The 12489-nt window shown below is 42.4% G+C and overlaps 1 protein-coding gene across 1 annotated transcript in view; it reads right to left on the bottom strand.

Moving 5' to 3' along the window:
• CNGB1 (cyclic nucleotide gated channel subunit beta 1) overlaps positions 1–12489 on the bottom strand; it is a 1191945-nt gene that overhangs the window by 1039715 nt on the left and 139741 nt on the right. Inside the window, 2 exon segments of the mRNA XM_078668834.1 lie at positions 8822–8876; positions 10721–10745. Of these exon segments, the coding sequence (XP_078524960.1) occupies positions 8822–8876; positions 10721–10745 (80 nt within the window).

Below are 12489 nucleotides of genomic sequence, written 5' to 3'. Positions count from 1 at the left end.
TGCCGAAACCACGCGGATCCACAGAGCCAGAACAGGGGGAAGAGCCTTCTTCTACATCATGGCCAAGACCTGGAACGAGCTCCGTAGCGACATCAGACGCGCCCCCTCCCCCCCTCCCCCAGTGCCTTGGGACCCTCACAGGTGAGGAGTGTGCTTAAAACCCCCTGATTGATTGATAGTGCCGTGCCCATCTAGCGAAAATAATTTCATTGGGGCCCCCCGAGCGACAACCTTATTTCTCACAATTATTCTATACCATGGAAAATATTTCAAGCAAGTTAACAAATCTTAGTGTGGCTTTGGGGTACCCCCTCTAAAAAAATACTACAAACTGTTTTGCAATATTGCTTTTTAATTTATCAGTTCAATTATATGCAGGCAAACCAAAACTGTAAGAGAGATGATAAGAATTTTCCAAAAGCAATGTGGTGTTTTTTTCTTGTATAAATTAAATAACTTAAATGTTCATATATTATTTTGGCTGGGGAAACACAGGAGCATCTTTGAGATCTAGAAGCACATAGGGTGAAATAATAACTTGGTTATGTAAGGCTCTGCTCCGAGGAGGCGGGCGCTATTGAAAGGATAGTGACAAGTGTAGTGTGGCAGTGCTCCAAGTTGATCCTAAAACTTTTTTTCTGATTGATCCAGAGAAAGTGATTTGTGTGAAGCAAGTTGTTCAAAGACAAGATCAACCTCTTCATTATTATTCTGCTGCTTCATCAACTGAGCTCTCTAGCATCCAGGTGCTCATTAGACGAATCCCATCAACAATAGATGCGATCTAGGCCAAGGTTGCCAGAGCTCATTCGGTGGGAGATCCTTTGCATAGGCGTCCCTACATAGTGGATCACAGGGGAATAAACCCCCCCGTGGTGTGGTAGCAACCTTAAAATGCTTCGAGACCTGGTTGTTTAATTCCACCCTTGTCTCTGGTCCTGCTGTATCATTTGATAAGTTTCCCAGTTAAGCCCAAAGGGTCAGATGATTCACAGATTCCTTAAATAAAACAGTTCAAACAAAATAAAATACTGAGGTGGAGGTTCCATCAAAGAACAGATAAAATCGACCTGCATGCCCCTTCCTTCTGTGGCTGGATCAGGCTGCCAGACATTTTGGCATTTTGTTCTGGGGCTGCCACCAGAAGACTACTTTCAGGACTGAATATGCAGTGGTCACTTAATCCATCCAGCCCTGGAAGTTGGTCTGGAAGGTTTACCAGTCAGTCATGATGCAAAACACTGACACAGCCCAATGTGACACTCTCTTGGATGTATGACGGTACAACGCGTGCTTTTACAACGCGCACCGTTACCACGCAGGTTTTACAATGCAAGTCATTACAACAACTTGCGTTGGGGGGCGCTGGATAGTGAATAGTTTAATTTACTATTCCAACTCCAGTCCCCGTGGATAGTAGGGAAGGAGTTGGATAGTAAATTAAACTATTCCTTATCCTACAGCGCCCTCCAGCGCAAGTCGTTGTAACGACTTGCGTTGTAAAACCTGTGTGGTAATGGTACCGCGTTGTAAAAGTTTCGTGGTAAATGATGTTTCCCCACTCTCTTCATTGACCTTCTCCTTGCAGATAACTCAGGTCAAGCATCCAGAGCTTGAGAGCCAGTTAGAAAGCAGCAAACTTCACAAGTAGCTCGTACACAGACTGTGCAAGTACGCTAATGCACTGTTGTACCTGGGCAGTAACACTGAGAGGAAGGGTGCTGTTCAGAATCCAAGTGGTGTAATTGGTACGCTGATGGGGAGGGAGAGGGTGAGGTTTGACAAAAATTATGCAATTTGGTCAAATGGGCAACATTCGAAATTCTTTTTATCAGGCCTCCTGGAGGAATATGTCTCATCAGGATTAGGTCATGCCAGGTCAGGGAACACCACTATGACCTGAGCATGGCTAACAGAAGACTTCATATTTCACTCTCTGGGCTTTGAATAGGGTTAACTCCAAATCAAGAGAAATGCATAGCATGAAATAGGGTTATTGAAGTACTGCCTTGTGCATTCCTTGTTTTGGTGCATGGCTCGCAACTTAGAGCTCCGTGTCTCTTGAAAAGATTCAAAGAACAGTAGCTCTCATGACATCAGAGCACAAGAAACCCCACCACTGAAGCAAACTATCACCTAGAGCCATGAGAATACCAGGGTTATGGTAGGGGTAAAGCTGAGATTCATTCCGCCTTTGTCTCACAGATCATAGGATGAAGGTGGCCTTTGGTGTCATTTGAACCTGTGCAAATGTCACACAACATTCTTAAATAAACTGTCCTTACAGCAATACAGTGCACCATATAACAAGCACAGATTTGATTCAGTAGCTTATGAGTGGGCTTAAATAAAATTCACTTAATAAAAAAATGAATTATACTCTTTGAAGTCATCCTGTTTTCATATTGAGCTTATCTGGTGCCAGCCTTTTTTTCCAAGTGCTACTAGTCTTGGTAGTTAAGGGAACTAAGGCCAGGGAGATAAAGTGTTTTCACCAAGATTTGACAATTTGCCCAAGTGGAGATGATGGAGTTCTTAATACGGTCTCCTGGAAGAGGCATAGAACCAAATTGGGGAAATGTAGAATTGAAAACTGCTTGCTAGTATTTGATTTAGATACTGTGGTCAATATTGGCACTAACAGGTCATTGCATACTTTCCGTACTTGGGCATCACGCTAGTATATATTGCGTGAAGGATAACTGCACTGTTTGAAGCCCTAGCCTGTAAGATGAATGGGCCAGATACATTAACCGCATGCGCGCTAGCGGTTTTCCCGCTGTGCACTGCGGTTTTTTAAAAGCCGCGTTACATGACGAGCTCAGCTCGTCATGAGCGTACGAGCGTCGTCACTCATGACGAGCTGAGCTCGTCATGAGCGCCGAAGTGGTTAAGAACTGAATCCCACCAATAAGTGGTAGCAAATTGCGTACTGACTTTTTGCGACTTGATTCCGATTTTGGCAACCAACCCATGTACTACTATGTCATTTTGCAAAATCATTATTTGGAGTGCGTCGCAATCGATGTTCCTCATTACTATTCATGAGGTAGGTTGCAAATTATGACCTATTCCAACTGGATGCCATCATAGGGATGGTGGCTTCTGAGGTCAGCTAGCAACCATGCCTGCAATCGCATTCAAAGTAGAGTTTTTTTAATGCAGTCTGTTTTCCTTTAAGGAAACAGGTCTCCATTTAAGAATTTGTTTTTTAAACATTTGTTTAGGCCTGGGAGTTATCCCTTTGACCACTTCCCACTCTCAAACAAGCTTTTTTTCTACATTCACAAAGGGGAAGGATTCCCAAGGCCGCTTCATTTGAAGCGTTGCTACAATATCATGGTTTGCAACAAAAATTGCAGTCGTAAACCATTGCTACACAGCATTGTGAAACATTATTCGGAAGGGAGGCTCTAAACACATCCCTTCCTAACTGTAATGCGTTATGCATTTCTCAACCCATTTTGTGATTTAATAATCTATTGCCAAAACACCAAATGGGTTTAGTACAGTCAAATAGTCATTTAGCTGTCCCACCACCGATTTGGTAAATTGCTGGGTTTGCAACCGCTAAATGGCTTCACATATCTAGCCCAGTAACTTTAGGGTAATCAGAACCACCGTTTTTTCTAACATTCCACCCTGTCATCCTCAACACTGAGCAGACTGTCACCATACCATACACCCCCATCCCCACCATGCATCATGAGCAGGCAGGGTGTACCTAAGATCACTGATGAACCCCGACAGACTGCCATATTGAGCACCATATCTTGATAGGCCCCTTGGCAGGCTGGCACGATGGTCAACATCTGAATGTTAGCACTTGTCAATATTTTAAAGGAATATTAAAACATAATTGGCTGTACTCTGAAATGTTTAACGAACACTCGCTTCTCTTTAGACAACACCCTGATATATAATGGCATCAATTCTGATAGCGTTTTATCTTCAGGCACAACATTTTGATAACATTTCAACTGGCACAAGAAATGTGAAGGGTATTAGTTGTGGAACTTTCTGGGTATATTTTATGTTGGCATAAGATTTTTATTTTCATTTTGTTATCAAAGGGGCATTACTTTTCTTGTGGCTCAATATATTTGCCTGCAGTGGATTCTGTAATTTGTACTGGGCACATGTTCTGAAGGCACATGTAAATTTTTCCTGCCACCTGCAACTAACTTTCTCGGGTACTGCGGCAAAGACTGAAATACTAGAATATTCATTTAGTTCTTTTGTGTAGTACCTAAGTGTACCTAGCATGTATGTAGGTGTATAGCCAAGAATCCCCTTAGGATAGAGCCAACCCCATTACCATGTATTGGAGAGCAAAGGACCCTGCCTTGGTCTCGAGATGGACACCCCGCATGACATTTTAACACATAAAATAAAATCTACCCACGTGGGTATCGAATTTTATTATGTGTGATACTAAAGGAATTGGACACCTGGGCACTAGAAATCAGTCAATTTGATACAAATATTAGCCAAGTATACGCGTTCGAATGCTGTCACATTTACGGCAAGAGAACAAAAATCATATCCTACTGGAAGTTCAGCCTTAATATTACATCATGTCTTTGATAACATTATTTCCCCAACATTAGTTCTATCATGGGGGTCAGCACTAGAGGACCGAAATTAATTTTAAGCAAATGGCATCTCAGGGAAAGATCTGGCACAGATGTCAAACAGGGGATCATGCCTACAGTTCTTTCAAACTTCAGCCAGTTTCTAGGATTTCTTACCTGTGGCCAAACTTAAGTAATCAAGACTAGGGGATTGAGTCACAAAAGTATGTGCGTAAGGTTGGTAGTACTAAGGACTACTCTGACAACCAGCCTTCATGAATCAGTCCTGAAACGCCCAACTACATATTAATATAAGTACGAAGAGGGCACAGTTCTCATTATTTGTACTAATCGTATCAATATATTCTCTGAATATTCCCATTTTAGATGTTTTGAGGCCAATTCACCAAGACTTGTAAGAGTATGTAAAAAAATTACTATAGGATTACTACTTTACGTTCTCTAAAATGCCTTTGTGACTTGGCTCTAGATGTTAAAAATACAGAATCTTGTCAGAATACCACAATATGGGTAGTGGTCAAGTTGTAGGTGCTACTTCATGCTTTGCAAATAGCACATGAAATGATGTTGCAATATGTTCAGTCCAAGAGCAGTTGTTATTCAAACGTTCAAAGAAACATGCACTGTTCACGGATAACAGGCCACTTGGATATGGGCGAGCTCAGAAGGGAGAACCCAATTACTGGAAGCAATACAAGGTATAGGTACACTAGATAAGGATAGGGCATGGGGCAACTGGTTGATGTGCTAAGGCAAGTTGGGTGAGAAAGGAAGGGGGTAAGCCCACCGCAGGGCTCCTCGCCAGAACAAGGAAGAAGCGAGCCAGCCCTGACATTGTATAGATCAATAGTGCCTCCAAACACCCCCCCCCACCAATCCCCCAAGAGTAGACAACCAAGCAATAGAGGATGACAAAGGAAGTGCCCTACTACATAAACATACACCTTTTAGACTATACCTAAGAATTGGTTAGGAGGGGGCGGGGAGGGAGAGTTGTAATAGTTATACGTTTTGGGATTGCCGAACCAGACACGTATGAGTGCAGTCATTAAGACTATGCACTGCTTTGCTGATGTATGAGCGCAATAATGGAAAAACACAAAACAATAAAATCTAGTTAAAAATAAAAACAGGCCACTTTGATACAAATTAGCAAAAAATATTACAGCTTGCAATTTTGAGTCAAGTTTTAGGACTGTAGCTACAATTCAAAGCCAATCCATGAATCGTTGTGCTATTAGGGAGGGCAGAGAAGCAGTTCAAACTTCTGCCTTCCTATTGACTGAAACTAAATTAAGAATCATAGGACCAAGGACATAAACAGCCAAGTGGACTAATCTATTGTTGAAGATTGTTAACTGGGATTAGGGCATAGCAGAGGCCCCTGCAGCACATGGGATCCTCAACTCTTCAGGGGGTCCCATTCAGTCCAATGCCAATGAACATCCATGTGATATGGGAGACTCAGGAGCCCTCATCACTTTGTGCAGGAAGGGGGATATCATTTTGTGTTACACCACTGAGTGAGATCACAGAAAACCCCTTAACAATCAGGATCAACTGAATAAGCTCCCACCATTTTTGCCAATGCATTACTTGTAAACATCTCTCAGGAAGGATACAAAGACGAGTTGCAGCTAAACAATAACCACAAATACTTACACTGGGGTATAGTTACCAGTATTTTGCCACCCAAAACAGTTGGGGCCCTAATAGCACCCCTTCTTCAATCCATTACACATCGAAATTTGTTACCTTATGTGGCTTTAAAATTAGTTATGCAAAACTGGCAAGTTCCACAATAAGGACAACTTGTTTCCCATGCCCTATCAACGGTACCAAATAATGCATGTACATTAACGAAACAGGCTGAAAGGTTTCTCTTGCCCACCACCACCACTGATGTCTGTGCAACTTACCAGACTCTTAAACTATGATGATAGGTGTCCATTTTAGGACAGAAACATGTTTGCTGTCAAGGGAACAAACTGCTTATCAAGATTGTCCTCAAGATGATCTAATGTCAGTCGCCAAATACCTTGGTCTCAATATTTAAGAGGAGCATCAACCAAACTGATACAGGATCAGATCAATCTCCATTTTCAAAAATCTATGTTCTAAAAGTCCAGCATTTGGCCACTAGAAGTCATAAATTGGAGCAAAAGGAGATATAGCCTTGCCCACCAGGGCAGCAATAGCTTTACCACAGCACTTGGTATCTCATCCGGGCCTAGAGCTCGCCAATTTTTACGAGAGTCTATACCTTGAACAATATTAGACTCAATCAGACTCGGTCTAAAAGCTGATCTTTAACAAATTGATCCGAAGAGGCCACTGCCACAGAATATGATTTATATAGAGATGAAAGATAAAGAATCTGTTTTTCTTTTGCTTCGTGAAAATTGTGAGATCATTAGACCATGGAATGGTCAGCAGAAAACAAGTGTCAGATTCTTCTATATTCCTAATTACAAAATGTATCCTCCTTGGTGGGTCAGGACTGTTGACCACCTGTTTCCTTTTCCGATAATTAATCTCTTATAGGCTGCATTCAGTCTTTTAAAAAAAAATCAGCAGATCAGCCTCATTGTTAAATCACAGATATTGTTTTCAAGTGGCACCTTCTCCTTTTAAATTCAGTATCCCTTGCTAGTTCTGAGCCCTGGGAAACCAAATGAGACACAGAATAAATCTGTAGCTTGGATTTATTGATCTAAGCAAGCCAATAGGCTAAGAAACCTCGGAACCACTTCCACTGTGACCTAGGAGTGAGGCTGAAACATCAGGATCATAGTTCATAGCAGAATGGGGATCAGTCCTGCTTGGCTTTCTTGTGTTTCCTCTTTGACTGCGATTTGTGCTAACACAAAGACTTCAACCGCAATGAGAACCTGTTGTGAGAATGACCTCAGAAAGGGCCACGTACCTTGACATTGAAAGGGAGCAGGATTTGCAGGATTTCTTCTGGTGTTTGGCAACATACAGTTTTGCTTCAGGTTCCTGTATTTGCCTATGGATTCATAAAGGCGCATTCACACAGAACTTCAAGTCCTATCCAGAGCCCAACCACTAAAGGCATACTTCATGCGAGTCTGTCACAGACATTTGTTTTCAACAGTCAGAGCAGGGTATAAACCCTGCAGTTTAAGGAGGGGACATAGTTCCCATGCACACTGGTAGAAGAATTTTTGGGAGAAAAAAAATCTTGTCAAACCGATGAAGAAAAAGGGGGAGCATAGCTATGGATCCAGGTTTGAAGTAGTAGAAGAAAGTAACTGACGTCAGCGCTCGGGGTGGACTATAATGCGGTTCCACTCAGTCACTTCCAGGGTGGAATGGAGTCACTGCAGAGCTTCAAGGTGCCACCTGCCGGTGCCTAGCCTCGGAGCACTGCTGTGAAAGCTTTCCAGATCCAGTCTTGCACTTGGGAATATTTAAAGGTAAGGAATCTGTGGTTAGAAGTATCCATCAGAAAGGAAGAATGTAAAAAAATAACAAAAGTAAAGGCAGCACAAGACAAAAAAGACAACAAGAGCAAAGCAAAAGCTAGCTTGTTCCCTAGAGAATTTCAAAGAGAGAGACTACAGGAAAATTCTAATGGTGAGAGATAGTCAATAAGAATAGAGGCAAGAGGGGACAGGCAGTATCAACCATAGAGGGTACCAGGGAAATCAAGCATGCAACAGCAAAGCAGTAGAAGCGTGGGATAAAATGAATACTAGAAGGCAAGAAAAGCAGAGGGGAGAGTTGCAAAGAAACAGCTTTCTTTTATTTCCTCCAGAGTTTAGGTGGGCTGAGGGTTGCCATCTATCGCAAAAGCAGCACAAGACTCACCACTACCTAATGGCTTTTTCCTTGAGCCTTGTTTTATTGCATGATTTGTATTGGTTGAGAGTTGTTGTAAAGGTTCTATATAGTAATCTGATATCCCTTTCAGTCAGAAGAGGACTGGTTTGTAAATATACAAATGTTATAGGGATGAAAATATACATAATTTTGGATTTTATTGCATTAATGTAAGGAAGATTTAATGTAGTTTCATTTGAATAAGATTGAAAATCAATGTCAGGAGCATGTGGGTTATTAATAAATCTGGAACACTGCTAGGATAGCAGACAGATATGAATTGTTTCAAAACGGGTAAAAGGAAACAGGGGATAAAACCAGACAGTCGTTTAAGAGTGGTGGTGTAACGAGTAAACGGACAGACAGAAAAAAGAAATCACCTGTCAGCTGAAGATGACCCCTGTCCTTGGCTTGAGACGTTCCCTGCTTTCTTTGCTGCAGCACCAAAAAGAGAAACAGAAGTCACATTAGTGGAACAAAGGATCTCAGTAGGTTGGTGGAATGGTTGAGCAATAGTCCCAAACTGGGCTTCACCACTACAGACTCTGTAGAAACTGGTTGTGAATGTCACCTGGGCAACTCTCCAGACCAGAATCTGAGGACATTCATTAAACTCCAGCATACAGTCAAATGGAAGCCGGGGTAGGGATGTGAATGAACTACCCAAGTGGTAAGAAGTCTTTGAGTCCAATTACCAGAGCTTTTGTAAAGAGGAGCAGCAATGCAAGGCAATCAATGCTAGCTGTGCTACCAACAATTTGCAGAGTGCAATGTTCTTTGCTTCTATAATCACCGAGTCAGTGCAGCCCGCGAAAACCAATCACAGCCATAAATAGGAAATGAATAACAGATAGGTGTCATGTATCATCAAAATGTATAGAATTTGCGTTGTGACATGTGGATGTATGGATCTGGAATCTGATGGGAGACCTAAATATGCACACAGATTTAGAAAGAACAGATGACAGGTTGGCTGTCTATTGGAAAGCACTGATGGGTTGTGCATGAGGTAAGATGTCTGAAACTCAAGACTGTAGGCCATAAAATGTCATATGTGTACACAGTGACAGCTAGTCCGGAACGGGTAACATGATAAAATACTATTGTCTTAAAGGTTCTGGGTGCATGTGTTTGTGTGCTTTCATAGATAAAATGGCCTGCAAATTGCCACTTTCTGTTTAAGCCGAGTGGCCAATTGGAGTTCAATGTTTGCGGCCTTTGCTGAAGATGTCCAGTCAAGTGCAGGTAAGAAGTCTGGAAGATAGTTTAGAAGGGTAAGTTGTCTAAGTCCCTCCACTGGAATTTGTGTAATTTTCCCACGTCTTTTGTGGATGGATGGATGTGAGCGTGCCTCACCTGTGGGTTTGGAAACACTGGTGGATAAGTGTAGGGTGGCTGGGAGCAGAACAGTACCAGGATTTAGGATAGAAACACATACAATTCTAGTTATTACATTTTAACATTATCAAATACTTTCAACAGGAGGTAATTACAATGTTCATATACTAAACAATGGACATGCACTCAGCCCATTACCAGCCCAGCTGTAATAGTATTCTAAGAACTGCAGCATTTCCTTAAATACAGAAATGCCGGGAGGGACTTCTGCAAAGAGCACTTACACCGACTGAGAACAGACAAACAGCATTCTTTCCTCACAGCTCGCCACAACAAATGATGGGGGACTACCATACCAATCAGTTAGGATGCCACATTCTGTTGTACCCTGCACATAGAGACTGTGGTAGCCATGCTGTATATTTCAAGTCTTCTTTATTATTTCCATGTCAGGGTAGTATCAATCATAGTCCAGCCAGCAATAGTCATGTACTAGCCATGTACCAGCCCCACCAGGAGCAGCCTGTCTAGCTGCTCGACCCATCTCCAACTGTCACCACTCATCCACACAGGCACACAGGCATTCCATGCATCACAGTCACACCAACATTCCGTAATCATCTCTCACGCTGGCTGAGCAGCTAGGAGGACCTAGGCTGATTTCATACAAATGTAATACTTAGGATATAACACATTCCCATTCGCAATCAGTCGCCATCCAACAGTGGAACTTGATAGCGCAAAACGTGCTTTGTGTGTGCCATTACCAGTAACAGAAAGCTGAAAACAAGAGCAGGCCCAATCTATGCTCAGCTCTGAACTGAGTGCAGGCCACTTTCCCATATCTACTCATCTATGGCTGTTAAAATTACAAGATGTGTTAAATTAGAAGTGGGTGAAACCTGTTTGTATAAGTGCCCACACCGTGTTATATTGCATACCCTCATCCCTCAAGTCATCATTTTCCTCATGAGGATTGTCCATCTCAGTGATGATTTCAATCAAAACATGATGCAGGAACACTTCCGCAGCGGTCAGCTACTTCCAAAGAAGAGGCACCAGGCATCGTCAGCAGCCTCAGGGATATGCTCCTGGAGCTGGCTGGAGACGGGTCGGGTCTTGGAAACCAACTACTCCAGTTTACTTAGCTCTGCACACACGCTGGAAGATGCGCCCACTCGCACCTGGGAAGAGGTGCTTTGAGGGGTGACCCTACATCTGGTCTTAGCGGTGGGCCCAAGGTATTTCTCAGGAGGCCAAACTGGTTGACCAGACCCACTACCCCTGCCACCAACAATCACACAATACAAATGTGACATTTAGGACTCTTCCTTGTCACCACTTGCTCTAGCTGTAAAGATGGCCTGGACCAGCTGTTGTATTATTTTTTTTAAAGTATATTGAATACTTTGTGGATGAGCTCAGCTCAAAAAAGACAGACAGGGCCGCCATGTGATGGACTGTCATTAGTAAGTGGCAGTGTTTTTAAAAAGAGTGTGGGAGCCAAGCACCAGCAAACAATTGCACCAATTAAGCACTGGTGCAACATCACATTGTATTGTATTGTAATTGCATTTGTATAGCGTTTACTACCCCTGACGAGGCGTCAAAACGCTTTTTCGGCAAGTAGCACGCTACTCCGAGACCCATAGAGGATTAGTGTTGAATTAGTATAGTGAAACATGCAAGTAAATTTTAAGTGGTGGATATGTTAGTCAGTTATTTGGATTCGGAAGGATAGCAGAAGGATAGAAGAGGAAAGAAGGTTTGTATTTATATAGCGCTTCTAAACCCTGATCCATTAATCCCTCAGCAAATGATCAGAAACTCTCGTAGGGAGGAACTTTTGTTAGCTTTGCAACTTGCATTGCCTTCCCTTCCAGCTGGGCCATGGCATAAATATCCTCGAATTTCACCTCCTTCTGCAGGCGTTCCTTTCTAAATGCAGAAGACTCGCCATTGTTATTTCAGAGTTTCCTCAACGCTTTATTTGTTAAAACTATAGTCTGTCATGCATGCTCTCAGATGCAAGATGCATGACATGTATGTAAGGTTTCAACAGGTTTCTCAAACAGTGAATAAAAGGAGTATAACTCATAATGCATGTTTTCCTAGGTCAAGAATTAGTTAATGAAGCCGTGCCTAGGGCCTGCATAAGAGACAATCCCTGGTGTATGCCCCTCTTACACCTTTACATTCATGGCCGCAATGAAGAGGTCAAGCCTTTTGATCCAACAAGCCCAATTTGGATCCAGAAAAACTCTTTAACATCAAAATGAAATGGCATTACCAGTGCCAAGACATCAGGGGACTTGGAGGTACTCTCCGGAATGTCCCTGTACAGTCTTAACTTCAAAGCTCTTTTGCTCAGAGATACAATTTCCTTCTTGGACTAGGCCACAACTACCACCTCATCTGTGGAAGACGTTAGAGGGGGAAGGAAGGGCAGGCTTTAAGTGGGATTAAAAAACTGGCGGGTCTCTGAAAAGGGCAAGGCCGATATAATTAAGGGGGTGGGTTAAAAGCACATGAGCTGAAAATCTATTCTTAGCTTAGGGAGCCACCCCACTGGTATTTTGCAACTTCTATCATTACATCCAAATATATAATACAGCAAGTAACATTACACTTACAACAAACCAGTACTATTGGCTTTGTCAATGGTTGTTAGTTACAAAAGATAAATAAGAAACAACCATGCCTTCATAGT

Source organism: Lissotriton helveticus, chromosome 12 (assembly GCF_964261635.1).
Source record: "Lissotriton helveticus chromosome 12, aLisHel1.1, whole genome shotgun sequence".
In the NCBI taxonomy this organism is placed as follows: Eukaryota; Metazoa; Chordata; class Amphibia; order Caudata; family Salamandridae; genus Lissotriton; species Lissotriton helveticus.
This window is presented reverse-complemented; position numbering and strand designations above follow the sequence as displayed.